General features: G+C 38.4%; 1 protein-coding gene across 2 annotated transcripts in view; it reads right to left on the minus strand.

Annotated features, from left to right (window-relative positions):
• Nucleotides 1-20,689, minus strand: part of ptpn11b (protein tyrosine phosphatase non-receptor type 11b) — a 39,253-nt gene that overhangs the window by 9,421 nt on the left and 9,143 nt on the right. The window contains exons 1-9 of one of the 2 annotated variants that reach the window (XM_036590659.1): nucleotides 19,444-19,554; nucleotides 13,193-13,315; nucleotides 4,818-5,012; nucleotides 3,477-3,669; nucleotides 2,212-2,328; nucleotides 1,909-2,022; nucleotides 1,461-1,557; nucleotides 1,244-1,323; nucleotides 215-370 (exon numbers count right to left, since the gene is read on the minus strand). In XM_036590659.1, coding sequence (XP_036446552.1) covers nucleotides 215-370; nucleotides 1,244-1,323; nucleotides 1,461-1,557; nucleotides 1,909-2,022; nucleotides 2,212-2,328; nucleotides 3,477-3,669; nucleotides 4,818-5,012; nucleotides 13,193-13,315; nucleotides 19,444-19,451 — 1,083 coding nt within the window. In that variant the 5' untranslated portion in view covers nucleotides 19,452-19,554. Of the gene's footprint in view, nucleotides 1-214; nucleotides 371-1,243; nucleotides 1,324-1,460; nucleotides 1,558-1,908; nucleotides 2,023-2,211; nucleotides 2,329-3,476; nucleotides 3,670-4,817; nucleotides 5,013-13,192; nucleotides 13,316-19,443; nucleotides 19,555-20,689 lie in introns of those variants that run through there. The other variant, XM_036590658.1, reaches the window with a different exon arrangement.

Raw genomic sequence — 20,689 nt, forward strand, 5'->3', positions numbered from 1 at the left:
AGCTGATGAGTCGAAGCAGTTGTTTTACAACAGGCAAAACACTAAAATATGCAGTGCAGCACTCTCGGGAGTGGAGAACGCTGCTGTAATGTGCAATATCTGTAGGCCTCCCATGAGTAGAATAAAGCCTGATTGTGCTCTGAACTCATGATCTGAACGGTTTCTGTACAGCAGCTGAAAATAAAGTGCAGTGGCCTCCAGGGCCAGCCCTTACCCTGCCTCGCTCCATCTCCTTGGTCGTCATGACGATAACATGAGTGTTTTCCTGGTAGACCATTTTCCAGAAGTCTAGCACTGTGTTCTGCAGGCAACCCTGAGTAGCAATGAACACTTTGCCTTCATCCCCATGACGACCCTCTTCAGGCGCACTCTGAGGAAGAGCAGATTGTTTACAGTCGTGGAAACAAAATGCACAGCAGCAACTCTGAGTAATTACATCTATTAATATAAATCTAACTTTAACTGGTTAACTCTTCAAACTTTGACTGGTGTAATCTGCAGTTACAGCGATAACAAAAGCATGTTGTAAATTTATGTTAATTATTTTTTATGTGTTGCTAATTAAAGGCAAACGGAGAAATTCTGTCAGAGGAGCGGATTGTAAACATTCAGTCGATACCACATTTGTGTTCATCAGGAGGAAAGAATATATATTAATTATTTGAATTTGTTGAAATTATTGTTTTGTGTGTGTGCAGTCTTAAACTGCAAAAAGAAAAAGTCCTTTAGATTTTTTGCCATGTTTTGTCACTTTTTGACATCAAAACAAAAGGATAATAACTTGAACCTATAAATATAGAATGTGAATCACATTTAATTCATTTTGCTCATCACTGTGTAGATAGTTGTGTAATTATGTAAATCAGTGTATCTCAGCTGTCTATCCTCAGTATATACAGTGGCCTCCAAAAGTATTTGGACGCTTCAACCATTCAACCATTGGTAAACTTTAGTGATGTTCTTTAGGTTACTTCATAAGTGTTTTAACAAAATGATAAGTGTTTCAGACTAAAAAAAACAAAAACAAAACACTTTTGGCACAACATCAACTACCATCAGTGATGGTAGACGACTTGGAGAAGAATTCCAACCAGACTGCAGCAAACATACTGCACACAGAGGTCGAAATTACAGTCTTGGAATCATCTGTTTAAAATAAATGCCACTTGGTTTGACACTTTGTTTCCAAACACAGTGAACTTGGGGCCACTGTGTCTATTTAGCAGTATTGATGAGGACTCACTCTGATATAGTTGGCATTGATGTAGTCAGAGCCAGGCACATCGGGATCTGCTTCTTTGATCTCCACACGAGTGGTGTCAACTGTAACACACAGGAGGATGACTAAGATCAGCCTACAGATGATGTGTAGGATCTAACGTACAGCTTAATATATAAATAAGACTTAGACTGCAAAAAAAGAGAAAAAGGTGATGGTTGTTTGCGTGTGTTTTACTCACAAGGCAGGATGTTTTTATATCTGTTTTTGCTCTTGTTCTCTGGTCTCTGGCCCTCTTTCCTGGGGTAAAGGAGTTTACATTCCTGCTGTTGTAGCACCTACAGAAAAAGATGGGAGGAGAGGAAGCTCTGAAACAGGACTAATTTGGGCTGTCACGGTAAACTGCACTCATAGACATGTTTAAGACAAAATGGCTGAGCCACGGCTTTGTGTCCAGTCAGCGCCCCCTGGGGGACGGACACTAATACTTGCTGTGCAACCACGCATGAACCTTTGACAGGAGACCTTTTGTTCTCCTCCCAAACAGTTCATCAAACTGAGTTAATATGTAAAGTACAGACACATATACAAATTCATTTCACTGGTAGAAAGAAGATATCATGTCTGGAGTGTATATCGTGCCAGAGAAAAAAGAAAACACACAATGAATAAGTAATCTACTGATGTACCTCAAATTCTTCCCAGAAGCCTTGCTTGGGTTTCTCTGAGTTGTCTGCCACTTTGTTTAATTCTCGCACCCTGTTCTCAATGTTGGCTGCATTTATCCGGGTGGCATTGAACGGCTGCCATTTGTAAAGAGAGAAAACACATCAATCACGATGAAGAGAGCAACTCGGGAAAGAGCCTAAGATGTTTCAGTACAAACAGAAGAAAAGCAGCTGCTCGAAAAATTACAGCCAAGTGAAGGACACAATAATTTAGAAAGACAGTGAAGCAGTTATGTAATCAACAGCTTGATCACAATGACTAACCTGTTTAAGGTGCACTACAATGCCGCTCTTCTCCACCATTGGGTTTTTTTTATAGTGCTCCACCAAATCTGCCAGTGTGTCAAATTTCTCCCCACCACCCACATCGTACTTCCCATCCTGCAAAGACAACAGAAAAGTCTTTAAAAGGTTCTGATGATCTACACTCAAATAAATAATTTACTAGATTTAAATGTGTCCATTTCTACATTAATAAAATTTCATCGACACAGTTATGGGTCAGATTTACTAAAGGAGGTTATTATTACAGATGGTCTACAGTTGCACTAGTTGGGTTGGCCAAGTTAACAACAAATGTCCTTGCAAATGAACACAGGCGCAACTTTATAATTAACATGTAGTTGCTATCGGAAAAAGACCCCATTTCTTTGATTCTGGTTAAACTGTCACTTAGACTTAGGTCCAAAAGTAAAAAAGAGCTATTACTAGTTGAAAAGTAATTATTTTATTCTAATAAGTAATTAATTTTCAGAAAACAAGACATTATTTTTACACAGTACAGCAACAATTCAAGAAAATGGGTAATTATTTTGGCTTTCTGTTTCAACAAGTTCATTTTTGGCAGGTAGGATGAGCTGAACTTCTCCGCCATTCTGTGTCCCATGCTTTTGGAAACCAACAGCGTGAAATCCCTGTTTAATGTCACTGAGCACATCCTGATCGATTGGGAACTGTGTGATTTTGAACTCATGATGAGTGTGAGCTCTTAGCTACATGCACCGCATCAAAAGCTTAGACATTTCTGCAACAGTGTGCAAAGAAATATATGGTTTATTTTTTTTTCCTTTACCAATTTGATAAAAATGTGACATGGCAGGCATTTACAAATGTCTAATTTGTCCACCATTAATAAATAAATTAAAAGCTTAATTATAATAATGTCCTCAGTATTTTGTGCTTTGTGAGGAAAACCCCTAAATGCTCATGCAACTAGGCAAAAGGACAAATAAGCAGTGAGCTTTTTCAACACTTTTTAACACCACAGTAAGGTTTGCAATGGTGCAAAAGTAAATCTGCCTCTTTGTCTTTCACAAAGTCTTCTACTTATTTTTTGTTTTTACTTAAGTCTTTTACTTATTTTTTGCAATAATTGTTTTTATGTAATATACTGCACTGAGTCATGTTATGTTATATTATATTATATCATACTATATTAAATTGAGGGTATTTATGTAAAAAAATATGTCCACATCTAAATAGAGTAAATTCAATGCATCACTTTCTTCACTGTAGTCTCTTTTCCATACCTGGTATCTGATCATGACGTGAGTGACTTTTGTCTTGCGGTCCACGTTTTCATGCTTCTCCTCATTAGTAAGAACAGACAGCACAAAGTCTCCGGGCTTGCTCTGACTCTCTCGCACCAGAAAGCTGCCAGGCTTTCCCTTTTCTGTGAGGAGCTTCTCTGCATCCCTCCCAGAGAGATGCCCATGGTACCATCTGAAGGAACAGGTAACAAGGAAAAGTAGAGATAGATTTATTATGTAGTATTCAGAGAATAAAAAAATAATTTTATTTGCAATTGAGCTGACTAAAAAAAAACTTTTAGATAAAGGTATGGCAGTAGGGCAGTCATAATTGACTCAGTTAGAAGAAATCTACCAAGTATTATGATGATTAATTAAGTAATGAATAGTAATGAATGTTTTTTAAATACAAATGGACATAAATTAACAGTAACAAACCGAATATCACCTTTTAGGCTTTGTTTCTTATGGCTATAGAGATCAGTAAGCATGCACAATGTGCAGCATCATCATGCAAATTACCCAATTCTTTACAAAAGTAAATTTAAATCAATGATTTTTCAAATCAAATGTCTGACTGAGTAATCATGACAGCCCTAAAGATCAGATTTGAGAAATTTATAGCACAAAAAGAGAGCATGAACTTTTAGAAATGTACAGTGAACATTTAATACCCATTAGAACCAACCTCAACCCATTTTTTCAGCAGAATGAGAGTCTGAAACTAAAGTGCTTCACCATGCAGTATACATTTCAGCCATGCACGGCAGAGACTATACGTTTGTGGTTGGAAAACTGACAAGTGTTTGTAGACAGCGCGCCTACATTATGCGGTAGACTTGTTCATGTGGAAAAGTGAAGGTATGTGTGGGAGGTTAGCCTGGTTGTTTGCATTTAAAGGAAAAACCACAAAACCCAAGCCATCATAAATTGTAAGCATTTTAAACCAGAAAAAGATAACTGAGGCTCCTCAGGGCCTTAGAAGGGAAGCAAACACAAACATTTTAGCAGGCTAGTGGAAGTCAATTAGAGCAGAGATTCTAAAGTAAAAACAGCCGGCCGGCATATAAACACTGCACATAAACACACAGTACATTTGTACAGAGCCCTATTGCATGGATAAGCACAGAAGCAGTTCATCAGCACTGAAATTACAGATTCAAGAATGGGCTCTAGACCAAACGGACCAAATGGACAAATGTTGCAGCCCGTATGTGCTACCAGTCAGTGCTTTGTCTGTGGTGGCACTGTTCCAGGCATCAGCCCTCTGCTTGGTTTGTGCACTAGAGGGCAGGGTTTCATATGTCCACAACAGTTGTGTAAGGAAAGCTGCCGTTCTACCTCTCAGATGTGGGGTCCTTGCAGTTGAGGGGGTATTTGAGCTCGATGATGTCTCCATTCCTCTCCCGCAGAAGGTCATGCTGCTCCGTGTAGTACTGCACCAGTTCGGCCAAAGTTGCAAACTTCTCGCCTCCGTAAAGGTCATAGTAGTCCCCAGAATTCTGGATCTTAATGTGGGTGACCTCATCATTCCGTCTAATGAAGCAAAGGCAGTGCGGTGGAGGTGTCGTAAAAGAGGTGGAGGAGGGTACAGATAGAAAAGATAGATAGGTTACAGTTGATAGCTGGGAAACAGAAGCCACATTTAACAGTGGAGAGGAAACAGATGGCATGAATGAGCATTTACAGTTGCAGGGCTGCTGCACAATTTTTAAAATCAAACTCAACGCTTTTTCATAAACATTTTATATAGAATTTACATCGAATAGAAAGAAAATGTGCTGTAATGTGACAAAAGACGATAATATACACATTTAACTGACATATGTGCACCCTGCTCCACACTCTCTTGTCCTGGATAATCTTTGGTGACCAATGAGATCGATGATCCGTGGTGCGGTAGCCAATTGTATCATGATTAATCTACATGCTGAAGACTCAATACTTGAAAGTACACTGAGTAGAAGATATAACGATTGGGAAAAGTATGCATTCATTTGGCTCGCTATCATGGAAATTGCAGTATTAACTTAAACAGTGCTCAGCTACTGTATTATGAAATTACATAAATAAAACTTGAAAAATAAATAAATAAACAGACTCTAAAACAAGCACACATAAATACTCACAACCCTCAGAGTATTATTTTTAACTAGTCTTAGTTGCAATAAAATAAGTCTGAAAATAAGTCAAAATAAGTCAGCACCCCCACTTCCCATGTCTCTGTGTCTTAATGTCTGTTATATTCAAACTGATTGACACCAGGCTGAAAATCAAACATGGTTAATTACTTTGACACATGACTTTTCGGTGTGCTTGACTTTGTCATCAGTTCCGCTGTTCTGTTGCCCTTCATAAGTGGTCAGTTTCTGATCATAGGCCAACTATCAACTGAATATTTTAGGCTGGCTATTAAATACTATTCATTATTATTTTGGTTTTATTATAAAATATTCTGTATTAATATACACAATAACTCTTTTCAGCCTGGCCACTAGCTACCACATTAAAACTGAATATCTCTGTTTAAAAACTAAGGCATTTTCAGACATTTTACCAATGTTTAAAATCTATTTTTAAAGGATCTGCAGGCTAACAAATTTAAACAGATCAAATTTTTCTAATTACACTTGATATATTTTAGGAGAAAAAAATCACTGCATATATATTAAAAACACTGCATATATATTAAATTATACTGTATGAATGTATAATGTAAAATATATAATTATATTATGCACTACTGTACTTTTATAGAGGAGTAGAATGCCAGCAGAAAACCATTTTAAACACTGTTTTATTACCTTATAAAGAAACACATATCATATAAGAGTGGCTTGTGCATGATGTGATGGCACAGCTAAATGCAGCATACAACAGGAAGGTGTGAGAAACTTTCTTTACCTTTCACTTTGTTTGTGACTGTAAGTGTCAATGTGCTGAGAATGTGCTGAAGCTTCAAATGCCAATGTATGGAAAAAGTGAAAGAGAACACCTGCGCAGATAATATCAGCTGGGCGCAGGCACCAAGCCACAAGCCCGCGCTAAGCACTGATCATATCTAGCACAAGGAAACGTCAGTTCAGCAAATACGTGACCTCTTGTTTAGGTGCAATAAGCCTGCGCTGCAAATTGATTATGAGGGGCGAGTGCTATGAAAGTGGAATAAATCCAATCTGTCTCCTCCTCATCTCTCGCATGCCTCATCCATCCATCTCTATATGGGCTTGGCTCATAAATCGGCACTCTCTCCTGGGTGTAATTGCATTATAGCAGGAGCAGTGGAGCCGGGGCACGGCAGGCTCTCAGCGCAGAGGCCTAATGGCCAGGGGGACTGCTGCAAATGAGCGGCCCATGCTGTCTGTCTGTGCACTGCTCTAATGCAATCACGGGGCACACAGCCAGACGCGCCAAAAAGCCTCACCTGATCTCATCTACGTCTCTGTGCTCCTGCCTCTTCCACTCTTATTTGCCTTAAAGTTAATAAACAGCAAGAGAAGGAAGGGAATGGTCCATCACAGCTATATGTTAGATACAGAAAGCTTGACAAAGTCAACAAGTGCACTGCCTACACCAGAAATGGTATCCCACATTATTTGGATAGTCCTCTGGACCACAATGTGAACAACGTATGAGTATCACGATTATGTGGCTCAATATAAGGCGATTTACCTTGCTATACGTTGAAATGCAATGGCGACCCAATAATGTGACACTTTTGCATTATTTTGACCAAAATAACTTACTTTTGTTTGACTGCATCAAAACAGCCACACAAACACTCACCTGGAACTGTGTTTGGTCAAGATGCTTACAGCACATACATAAAGCACTGTGATTAGTTAGAGGGCTCATTTGCATATTGTGGCCTTCTGTGAATGCAAAGGCCTATATTGCGATAACCAGATGACAGATGCTAAAATGAAATCATAAACTCTCTGATAAAACTTTGTCAATTCTTAACAGCATTAGGGCTGAGATTAACAATGAATACAGTGCAAATATAGCCAGTGTCAAATATAGCCAGTATTTAAAAAAAATTACATTTTACGCCAAAACTTATCTGATTGTAAAACAATGTCTCAGACATCAGGAAGTGTATACATAAACATTCCACGTAATAGCTTTCTGTGAGGTAGCTTTTAGAGACATTAAACACTTCAGAAGAGTCAATTCTGACTCTAGAACAGCACATTTCACACTAAACCACTCAGAATGACTTTTCACTATTGAGAAAAAAATCAATGGAATTCCCCTTTAAGGCTAGGATTAGGATTATATGTTGATATTAGATTAAGGTTAGTGAGTATTACATTGAGCGTTAGAAAACATTTAATCTGAATTTAATAGATATTTATATTTTACATGACAAGCAAAGCATCTACAGAGGCCCATCCAAATAAAAAGTTAGCAAGATTTTTGGTGTGTTTTTATTTTTCCTTTAAATGTTGCAAGTACTTGATTATTCACACTCTGATCTGGCCTGTCTTTGGGCCTGAGAGGAGACGGACAGGCATATCTAGCTCTGGCTCTCTGATTCAAGGACGCCTGCTCACTAATTTTATCTTTAGAGCAACATGAGTTCATCATTGATTTTACTGCCAGAGCCAGGCTCGGCAGAAATGAGAAGAGAGGAACACAATAACGCTATTGAGTCACTCCACATGTCCCCGTTTAACCATTTCCTTCCTCAGTGCATTAAAATGTCCTGCACATCCACATACAAGCCTTGTCCATTTCACCCTGTCCTATCTGCTGTGGTCTGTCTGGTCTAGTCACAACAGTGCAGACAGTTCGGTAGAGTTTACGTTTGCACAATGCATTTCTACGAGTCGATTTTGAAAATCCATAAAGAGACAGAGCACTGTGGAAATATGTTCCGCTGGCTGAGGCAATCCCACATTACGTAATTCACAGCTGAGAAAAATCCATATGTAGCACCCGGGCAGTGTTCATTCCACATGCTGGAGGAAGCTGGTGCAATGTGGAAACCACCACCTAAAATTTAACCCATGTTTTTTATTTGCGGTTCAAACCACCATAAAAAGATTAACCAGAGGTAACATATTTAACTGCCTTTCCATTGTGGATTCAAAACAGGTTCAGAAGGTCATTTCCTTCAGCTCTGCTGCGTTAGCCCTAACACTCTCACCTGGCCCTGATACATGATACACTTAAACTGCAGTTTTGCAAGCTGTTTGTCTGCCTCAACTCCCAGCTACATCCTCTCTGAGCGTGCTCCCTAGCTGTTAACAATAGAACAGAGCCGGGCCTGCAGTCTCCACCCAGGAAACGCAGAAGGAAGGAGATAAGATACAGTGAGAGGCATGGAGGAGAAGATAATGTCCTGATGGAATCCCTCTGTGCCCATTTGGCCAAAAAAAACCTCAGCCCTTTATCTAATAATTCTCTTTTAAGGCGAGACTTTCCTAATGTCTTTGTAATTACCTTCTCATCTCTCGCTTGAAAGAAAAACTCTGTCTGTAATGTGTCAGGGAATAAACTTTAATATGGCATTTTCTACCAAATTTAGTGCACGGTTTCTATTTTTTTGCAACATATTGCAAAAAAAGCAAACATGAAATATGAAATGTGACATTTTTTGCACAGGCCACATGTTATGCTTTATATTCAGGTTCCAATAAGTTGAATTCAGCAAAAAAACAGTAACTGTGCCTTAAAACGTGTAGAGGATGTACCTAAATGTAATTACTTGTAGTGTCAAAGTTCTTAGTCTGAATATCTGTAGTTCCAGCCTGAAGCCCAACTGTAGTCCTCTCATTCAAATACAGTATTTAAATGAAGGCTTTCGCTGATGGTTCTTTTGATAAAAATGACTTCCAGATAATTCAATGCTGTGAATTTGTTTATCACCAAAGTGCATCAAGTACTAAGTATCATTTACATGCAAAACATACTGCTGATGCTGGCAGTATCAGTAATACCAGTATCAATATGGTAGCAGCAAACTAACAAAAGCAACAGCAAAGTGGAAAGACACAGTTCCCCTCCAAACAAGAGACCAACAAAGCGGTATGATGGCAAGGGAGGTACAATTGTGAAGGATTTTTTTTATGACAAAAAAGCAAATAAGACAAATTAATCACGATTAACTGCACTATACACAGTACAGTTAATTGTTTGACAACCCTAGAAATCGCTTACTTATATTTGTTTACAGGCTTACAATTCTTGTCCACGGTTGTAAAGTTTCACAGTTACATGAATTGGGTGTGTTTATCTGCTCAGTTGAGGCAAAAACACACATTAGTTCGCAAAATTTGGACACCCCTAATCAAATACATTTTGCTGATTTTCTAAGTGTTCACATTCTTTACAGTGCTGGTGCTATAACACCTTTAGAGGGCAGCATTGAGTAATTTTTGTTCGTATGAGCTTTTCGGTGATCAGCTGGAAGCTACCAAGAATTGACAGCTAGGAGGCAAGATAGCTAAACTGTTAATTTGGCAACTTTAGGTCTTTTAGGACTTTTATAGTTGCATACAATTAACAAAAAAAAGATAACGTCATTATTTATATGGGAATTAATCGTCAGGTAAAAGTTTTTAATTATAGGTTTTTACATAATTTACTACATTTACATTTATATTCTGTATTTCAGTCTTTTTCAATGTATTGCAATGTCAACAAATAATAAAATGCAGAAACCATTGTAAAATATCTACAAACATGAATGTGGTATCAATTGATAGTTTAGAATCTGTACTTTCAACAGAAATTCTTTGTTTGTTTCAATAAGCTAAGAATGATAAATAATGAATATGAAATTACAGTTCATGTTTCTTATTGACAATTTTGTAAAATATTAAATAAATTTAAACAAATTAAGCTCATTTAAGAGCATGATGTAATGAATAATGACTTTGAAAGGAAAGACAAAACAGTGACTTCCTGCTAAATCTGAATATGAAGGGAACCAGAATGTCCAACAGATTATGTAAATTCTTATGTCCCAGTCGGCACAGGGAGACGGTCTAAACAAAGCCCATTGGTTAGAATTATTGGAGCAGAGTGTAATTGCTTGGAGGGGGTCGGGTGTGGTGAAGATTAATTCCAATTTCACAACTGATTGATCCCAAAAGTTAAAAACTCAGTAATAACCCTACATGTAGAATGTTAGAGCTGTTGAGACCTCTAATGTATGACCGCAGGAGAAATGCTAATCATTATTCTGTGATTACTGATACTGACCAGACAAGCACCTAATTACATAACCGCCTCTGACACAGTCCTGCCACTCCAAGTCTAAATGCACTGAATGGCACCATACCCAGTTCAGAGATTCCATTCACCAACAACCAAGTTATTACATCACCTTTTCAATCCTTTTCAATGGGCTTATACAAGCTAGTATGTCCTTGCCTCCTATCCTGGAGAAAATCAGAGCGGATAAATCAGCCAGAGAGTGGCCAGGCCAGAGCCTGGCAAAGCTGTGGTTGAGCTGTGCCACATGGTGCCAATCTCTGGAGAACATTACACATAGTGTGAAGCCTCACCACCAAAACCACTGGCTGCAGGTCAGGGGTTCTGCCGGCTCCTCAGCTTAAAGCTATTAAGGGCTACCACTGCTGGTTCCCTGCCAGCAGCTCCGGCACATAGCCTTCTCCCTTTATCCTTCTCTCTGTCACTCTCTCTCTCTCTCTCTCTCTCTCTCTCTTTTTCTGCTTCTTCCTCTTCATTCATTCTCCAGACTAACAGCTGCCACAGTACACAGTGCCATCCACAAACTGTCAACTTAAACGCTTCCCTCAGACTGGCTCTGACATCTTGGAAAGGGTAAAAGAGAAAGTGTTGTCTAGGAATTTAGATGGGCTAAGCAGAAATTCTAAGCGAATAAACCAAAATTAACAAGGAGAGTTAGCTTTAAGGAAGTAGTTCAGCCAAAAATATAATTTACACAATCTTCCCCTTACTCAAAATATAGTCAGTCAGCCAAGACATGTTCAGCGTCCAAAGTTTGGCTCTTAAGTTTTGTACTGGATCTACGGTTCGTATATATATAGTGTTATAATAGTTTTATATACTAAGTTTGCACTGGGGCCATCTGTAAGCATCACACAAATTGCAAGCCTGAATCATCGCATCTTTCAAAGCATTTGACACTGTGGGTAATCTCAAACAGGTTTATGTGGTTTCTGACACTATATAACATACAGTTACGGTACAAAAGTATATTGCAAAGCTTGAAGCCTGAATTTAGTCCATGCTTTGTCCATTTTAATAAATAACCGGATGTTACACAGTGACAGAAACCACATTAGCAAGTCTACTTGAATTTACTTAAAAACTCCACTTAAGTGAGAAGGTCTTCTTAAAATAACTGGGGCTATAAGCTTCCATTACTTGTTAGCTACATTAACCTTATAGCTCCAGTGCAAAACTAGTATGTAAAACTACTACATAACACTACACATATACAAAATGTAGCTCCAGTGCAAAAGTAAAGAGAAAAAGTTTGGACACAATATATATCTTGGCTGACTGCTTACATCTGTAGTAATGGGAGGGAAAGTTAAGTAAACTTGCTTTTTTGGCCGAACCATCGCTAAACCCCCCACACACACACACACACACACACACAAACACACACATATACAAAATGTAGATCCAGATGAAAAGACAACAACTTCAAACTCTGGCATTTAGAGAATAAAGAGCAACTATAAAAAGGGAGAATAACTTTTCTACAATTATTATATTATCTACATAGTTCTAATCAATTTGCCTTGGTTTCAAATAATTCCACTGGCCTTAAGGCTCTTGGTGTTAGTGTCGTGCCTGACATGAAAATTGAAATAATAAAACTAATTGGAATACTGATATGAATATTCCAGTACTTCCAATACTCGTATGAATCCTATACAAAAAATCTGAATTCTTGTAAATCAGCTAGATCAGCTATATTCTGTAGATTTGTTCTCACGACTGCTCTTCTCCAAATTATATTATCATTATTATACAAATTGTATTATATATTTTTTCTTTAATATATATATATATATATATATATATATATATATATATATATATATATATATATATAAAAAATTTTTTTTTCCTTTTTGCACTACTCTTTTATGTGGTTTCTTTCATGCTTTTGTGCCATGTTTCGCTCTTGACTTACCTCTTTATGAGCATGTTGTGTTTTGGTATTTACATTTCACTGTATTTTGAGAAGAATAATTCTGGCATAAGGCATGTATTCAATGATTTAATCAATCAACCAACTAACCAACCAATCAATCAAACTAATACAACTGCAATGCTGAACTTGTATAGCTGAGCATCATGAGCCTGGTGCAGTGCTTTTCTCTTTTGCTATTTGCACATTCTCTTCATGCATTGCTCAAGATGGGCATATTCCTCAAAGTGCAGCATGGAGCAAGAGAAGTTCTGTGAAAGCACTGACCACACTGATGTTTCACCAGGCCTGGAAGTATTCAGAGAAACTGCAAAGCTCACTTGGAGAAACTGATGACCCTGCAAACAAATGTTTTCACTGCCTAGCTGGACAGTAATGAATCAAGTTCAGCATGACCAGCTGCAGAGAGGGAACAAACCACTTGTCTCATGTGATCAGTTACCAGCGTAACCGGCCAGAGGATGGAGCACTTTGGCCTGGATTTATTCAAGGGTAGGACTGGGTGAGTGCGGGAGGAGCATAAAGCAAAGAACAACGAGCTAATGAGGCGCACCTGACAGACAGAGTGAAGTCTCCAGGGTTGCTCTTGCTGGGTCTGGCTAGGAAGCTGCCATGGACACCTCGCGTCAAGAGGAGGTGCTCTGCCTCTATGCCAGTGATGTTGGGGTGGAACCACCTAGATTAAAAATAACAGAGAGCAGTGTCATCACATTTTGGAAGCAAATAAACCAAAAAGCTCAAAGAATATGAAGCTATTTCAAATGGAAATCAGAAACAGATGTCAGCAGCTAAGAAAAACTTTGCAGTGTTCATCTCAACGCTGCTGGCAAAAACAAGCCGCATTTTACAAATTGCTTTAGAGCTACTATGAAGAGTCTAACTACTGGAAAATCTATCAATGACTACTAAAATCCAAGCAGCAGCAATTACTGGACTCAGGTACACACATTGCTCCAGGCAACGGCATCAGCTGCAAGCTTTCCTCTTTTCCAGCTCTAAAGGGGCGCTGTGAATTTAAATGGAGGGTCAAGTAGTGCGTAGAGCACATAAGCAGTAACTTCCAGTGCGCAATCAATAAATAAAAGCTAAATGGCAGTAATTAACATGTGTTATCAGATGCTGATAACGTTATTTCATTACAATGATGACCTATCGGCTTAATCAGCAGTGGAATGTTCTCTCACTGCATAATAGATTTGCGGTTTGGCACTATTCAGATCAAACCATTAAACCGAAAACTGGTTCATTAACAGGCAACGTGGGTTGTTATGTGTGGAGGGTGGAAAAGAGGCCTCACTGCGATGGGTAAGTAATAGCTTATTCTCGCAGCAGCAGTGAATCACAGTCTATGTTTAGACAGCAGAGTGAAATGCTCAAGTCAGATTTGTTTTTCTTCTTCCATCTGGATGGATGGAGGTTTAGAAGCCCTCCCGGCATGTGATCATTTGCTGAAGTGACTGCATCGCTAAATGAACACAGTCCAAATCACAGGAAGGAACAATCTCGCTAAATAGGTGACTGCTTAACACACAACACAAGACAGACACATTAAATAGACATATAATAGGGGTGTAATAATTCACAAAATCCAAAATCTGATTAGATGTGATGAAGTGATATCTTAATTCAGTGCATTTTTGATGCAGCAAATATGTTAATATTTCTATTTTCAGTTTATTAGAGCATTCAACATTATAAAAGTATAATATTTCGAACAAAAGCTCTGCTTTATAGTGTCCCAATCTAATGATCTAGCCACAAGCTAATATGTTAGCCCCATGCTAACACACTAGCTACACTTCAACCTTCACTGTAATACAATATAAAACAATATGATGGTGGTTTGTATAAAAGATTCATTACAAAAGTTCATGCTTCACGCTTCTGCTGCTACAACAGTTTTTCCTGTTACACAGTTTGTCTATTTTTATAGAGATCAGTGTGTCATGCTGTGTCAGAAACCACACAAGCAAGTGTATTTGAGATTACCCAACAACTTGACACAGTTTGAGAGTGATGGTTGAGGCTTGCAGCCTGCAAGATGCTGATTTGTGGTTATAAATGTCTATTGCTTGTTAGCTACATTAGCCTCATGACCCCAGTGCAAATCTATATATATATATTATATATTACACAAAACTTTTAGATACTACAAAACGTTTATATAAGGCTATATAAGACTGTATAAAACTATATGGGACATGGATTATGACAAGATTTACAATAAATTGCAGTGCTAAACTTCAATCCAGATTAAGGTTTAATCTGGGTCTGGGAAACCAGCCTCATACATATTTCTGTACAGCATTGTGCAAAAGGTCTGAGACCACCCTCCACTTGTTAAATTTCCAGTCAAAAACTTTTCAGTAAACTTTTCATTTTTCAGGATATTTCTGAGGGAATCGGATATAAGATAAACCACTTGCATAAGACAGGAGAAAGTTGAAGGAAAATAAATTACAAAAACAGAAGTTTCCAAAAACAAAACTTTTAAAAAAGTATTTAAAAGTTATACAGAAAATGAAGCTCCTTAGAACCATTCAGAACATGGTTAATCACCAAAACCATCACCATTAGATTAACAGCACCTAATGCTTTCATCTTGAGAGAGAGGAGAAAGTCAAGCTGTACTCTTGTTTCAGATCTGAAAAATTGCACAGGATTTTCTGTCCATCCTTCCACTGTGAGAAGACAACTCAACGCTATGAGTCTGAAAGTAAGTCTAAAGCTGTAAAGAAGTGGTTACTGAGAAAAGGAAACAGACAAAATAGAAGAAAATCTGCTGAACAATGGACTGACCACCCCAGAGTCCAGACCTCAACATCACTGAATGTGTTTAAGATCACGAGAAACAGAAAATGCAAGCATCTTTTAAGACCGAACTTTGGAGGTACGGAAAAATCTCCAGATTTCTTAGAAAAACTGGAAGCAAGTGTCCTAAGTGTTTCCTGTTAAAATGCTTTCTGACGCCTGATGTTGAAAAAGAATAACTTGTACTTAATGATGTACTGGACATTATATAATATTAATAACTGATTAATGTGGAAATTATGTGCTTGTGGTAACCAAATAACTGTATACATTTTTTACCAAATATCCCTTTAAACAGTGCCCTTACATGTTTCCACAATCTGAACCTTCACATCCATGTTGGGTCTCACTGCCTCTGGTTTAGTGAATTACTGTGCCCCTCCCCCCACAGTGATATCACCAAGCTTATCCAATTCCCTCTACACATATATTCGTGTCTAATCTCCTGGTGAATGCCAGCTGTAATCAGTTACGATTTGCTGTGTTTGAAAAGTTATTTTCTAATCCTCTGGGGGAATAAGAAGCTGGATTGGGGGGTGGGGGGGGTGGGGGGCATGGGGATAAGAGGGTCAGGTGCAATCTAGGCCAGTGCTGGGCCCCAGATGTCTGGCTGCCTGTGGTCTGTCTGCCCCTATAACGCTGCCCCCTCACGTGACTTTATGAATAGCAGTCTGGGGGTTAAATGGGAGAATTTGACTTGAGTCAACCTAAAGATTTACTTGTAAAATATTATTTTTTAAAGCTATATTTTCATGAAAAGTTACCCTATAGTGAAAACCACAAACCAAGGGGGTTGTTTAACTTACAAGCTGAAAAAATGTCTGAATTAGCGGCAGCTGCATTTGGGGTAACAAAGTATATGCTGACTCTATTCTTTTTGAATGAATGGAAATGTGTGGCATAATTAAATTGAGCTCTTACAATGACAAATGTTTGTAGTGTAATCTACTTCTAATTGTCTGCAAACATTTCATTAAAATATCTAAAATCTAAAATATGAATAATAGAAAACTTTTAAAGCCAATACAAGCGATTAAAGTGATATAAATTAAAAAGATTTAAAATGAAACCTTATTTTTTACTTTGTATGAAGCAAAAACATTTGTGCAATTTTTTAAAGAATCTGTTTCTATTAATAATCATCACGGGGCACGTGGGGAGATTTTTGCTCATCGTTCATCTGCTCCGTGACTCATGTTCTATGATTCTATGTTCGTTAAAAGTCTAGATTTTCCCCTGATGTTGAATCATAGTTATTTACAGCCAGTAACTGCTCTATTTTATCTGAACTGTGCATCACAACCGAAGCACACAGCTTTAAATACATGTGGAAAGTGGATAAATACTTCTCTATTCGCTCCACATTCAACTGCCTGTTTCTCTTGATAACCATGCTTTACAGCACCAAGCCAGAGCACTACTACTTCCTGGAAACATATGTGAACGCATATATAAAAAGATATTTCCATTTGGCAACTTCCTGCCTTATGTCTTACAGCATGTACATGTAATATGGAGGCAGAAGTAGAGCACAGCATAAAAGAGGCGAGTAACAAGGAATGAAGATGAGGATTTACACTGCTTTGATATTTACACCAACATAGATGGCGTATTTTTCATTTTCATCACTATTTTCATTATTACTACTACTTTTATTACATTTATTTTCTTTCCTTCTTTGTTGTGCTTTTATTTTCTTTGTTTTCTGTTGTTATTTTATGCTGTTTTAGTATGTATTTCTCTCTTTGTAAAGCACTTTAAGCTGCATTTTAAAGCCTTAAACCCTTAAAGGGCCTTCATACTTCAGTTCCTTGCCCTCATACTACTTTTATAGTAGTTACCAAATAACTTAAGGTAGTTACTGCACATTAAGCATCATGATTAATAACTGACTAAGTCTGCACTTACAGTTTACAGTTAACTGGACCCTTGTCACTCTGTGGAGGTTCTTCAGACTAGAAAGTTTCTTCACATTTATATATCTCAAATATAAGTAGTACTTTCAAGAACCACCCAATCGGTTCTTCAGGGAACCAAAAATGGCTCTTCTATGGCCTTCATTTTAATAGGTCAAGGGCTCAAGGGCTGTATGAACGATATAAATCAAGTTTCTTCTTATTATTAGTACTTCTAGTAAGTAGTTCTTATTATTAGACATGTTCGCTTGCTGGAATATGGAACATGATGCAACCGTCTCGAATGTTTCTTACATACCACATATTTTCAGACTTATCTGACTGTGTTTCTTGATATTTCAGATATTTTAGAGGTCAACAGCCATCATGTTTTCCTCTGTGCTGCATGACTGGTCTGTCTTGTCCTCTGTCCTCTGCATGTCTAAACTCACATTTCACCTTTGGTATTTCTATGCCTTTACAGCTTTCAAATGTGACCCTGAGAAAAATATACTTCATTCATAAAAGAAAAAAGGCATGTGGTAATAATCCCTGGTCGAGCTGCCTTTCGAGGCTCCACAGAACTGCTGCCAATCATGTACTCTTATAAAACCATGACAGCAGACTGTCTCTGAAGGCTGCTGCACAGTCCTACAGAGGCTAAACCACTCAGAAAGTAAAGGGGAACTGGCTACCAATTATAAGAATATCTTTTTCAATATCTATTTTCAATTCACAGCATCACAGAAAAGTGTAAAACAACAACAACAGTGCTGGACTGAGATCAAATAATAATGCCACTAATTATAGAGAGTTATAAAAATAGCACTAGACTAGGCATTCTTACAGAAAGAGGCTGGTATGTCATGCTGGGTTGTACCAACAAAGCTCAATATCACATTTCCCATATATATCATGGTATCACAATATGAGATAATGTTTAAGTAAAGTTAAAGGATATGGAGAAAACATCTAATTGTGTTTTTCCTGAGTTATATTGTGACTGTGATTTAAATTCCAATTATTTTCTATAAGTTAAGGTCCCGGCCTGTTTTTTTGACCATGAAGACCAGCATATTACTTTGCGGCTTGAACACTGAATGCAGTGAGCCGGACTGGTAGACAGTTATTACTGAATTGTCATATACACAGCATGTGGGCGTTTGCTTGCTTCCGATTGGTCAAACTCAACTACAGGCAAGCTCGGTGTTACAAAAACATAAAATATTCAATGTTTTACTTTTTACTTTTAAAAATGTGAGCTTACTGATCTTCTAATAGTAAGTTAACAGAACAATAATCTGTGTTTTACGTTCTGTTAACTTACCACTCTTACTTATTTGGGTCTGAATCATTGAACCACTTTACAGTTAAGTCCTCCATAAAACTTAGACAACATTGTTGAGCTATAATAAAAACTGCAGCTCTTGCAATCTTCACCTATATAGCTTGTTTTTACTAGGCTGTTCTGTTCTATTTTCTTCTCCTTTAATACACCAAAGTCTTGAGAACAGATTTCCAAAAAGAAAACTTTCTATTTAGATTTTATGTATTTTGAATGGTTCATTCAAAATCAACTGAAGCTCCCAGCAAATGACAAACGTATTTGTTAAGTATCAATACTGCTACAGCTGAAAATCAGTATTGCCTTGTGACTCTGATACTGTTGTACTGGTATAGGTGATGTACTGCCCAGCAGACACCGACTGTCTTATAGTGGGAGAAAGTGCAGGCTGATATAGTTTGCACTCAGGCCTGTGCAGATTCATGCCTCTGGGTGTGCGGATTGCTCCTTCACCCCGTTCAACCCCCGTCTAACAGTAGCGCTCGCTAACGGCCTGTAATCCTGGCCGTTTGTAATCCTGACCCTAGGGTGCTCTCCACCCAATGACACCCAGTTTAGCTTCTCTCTAAAGCACCTTTCGGCTCTTCAGGATCTTTCCAGCAACCACACGCTCAGATCTCCTCCTCCCCATCCACCCGCTCACTACAACAACCTGCAGCTGCACATTTCTGCGCCTGGCAATAATGTATAGCAGCGATGAAAAGAAAAGACAGATGGAGAACGCTATCGATAAGCAATTGCTCATGTTCCTACCTCACCATTCTGGCCGGAGCTTGTCAGAGCCCCCTGCTTCGCCTCAGAGCTTAGTAATCCACGCTCAGTACAGTTACACAAGGAGGAAAAGGGAGGGGGGGGGCAGGGACTTGTAGGAGTGCTGCTGGTCGGAAAGAGAGGCGGAGGGTGGTGGTGGTGGTGGGGGGGGGTGTTTAATCTGGGATTTGGATGAGCGTGAGCCGCCCTGATAGGAGTGCCAGCCAGTACAATCAGCCGCTGAGCAACTGTCCATCCCTCCCTCGCTAACTCACTCACTCGCTCGCTCCCCTCCCACACACACACGGCTGTGGGGCTGAACGTGACACAGCTTCAGCGTGCAGCCCGGCCGCACACGCGCTCGCCTTCTCTTTATCTTCACCTTCATTATGTCGAAACGAAGAGTGGCAGCTAGAGCTACTTTTTTAAAAATATCCCACTGAACAGAGAGAGAGATGTGCACACAAACAAACCAATGCAATAGAGCACTGGAGCAGGACGCTGCAGGGCATGTGTGGTTAACCTGACCTTAAGACTTATTATACTGTGCTTTATTTCTAACTACTATGAAACTTAATAAGTATGTAGTTACAAGACTGCAGAACTGAACCAGCATTGTGCAAAAGTCTTAGGCACCTAAGCCCGTTATTTCAAACCATTTATCTTTGCAAACCATGTGCTTTTGTCAGTAAAAACATACATCATTAGAACAGATGCAAAGAACACATAAATACATTCAAATGCAAGATGAATTCCTTATTTTGAACTATCTCTTGTGATCTAGTTTGAAGGACAAAGTTTAGTTCCAGATGTCTCCTGGTTTCTCCAAGTGACTGTATGGGTTTCTTAAATTCCATTACCAGCTCACCTGATTTACTATAATCAACTATTAGCCAAACTAGGTACTGGATGATAACTACAAGTAATACTGGTCTCCGATGAGGTTTTGCAGTTTTCTGCAAAATTTAGTTCATAGTTTATATTTATTTGCTGAGTTTAACGTAAAATCCGAAATGTGCCATAACTTTTGCACAAGCTATGTTTTATGTTTTACTTTTCCCAACATGTTAATTTAGCAAATAAACAGTAGTTGTGCACTAAAATGTGCAGAAGTGTGTTCTCTGAAGGGGATGTATAAGTTATTTTCACATACAAAATCAAAACGTGGGCGCCAAAACTTTTGCATATGACAGTATTTATCGAATATCTGCACATAAATGTTTCCTGCCTAAGAAAAAAAAACAAAAAC

The sequence above is a fragment of the Colossoma macropomum genome, unplaced genomic scaffold, assembly GCF_904425465.1.
Source record: "Colossoma macropomum unplaced genomic scaffold, Colossoma_macropomum, whole genome shotgun sequence".
In the NCBI taxonomy this organism is placed as follows: Eukaryota; Metazoa; Chordata; class Actinopteri; order Characiformes; family Serrasalmidae; genus Colossoma; species Colossoma macropomum.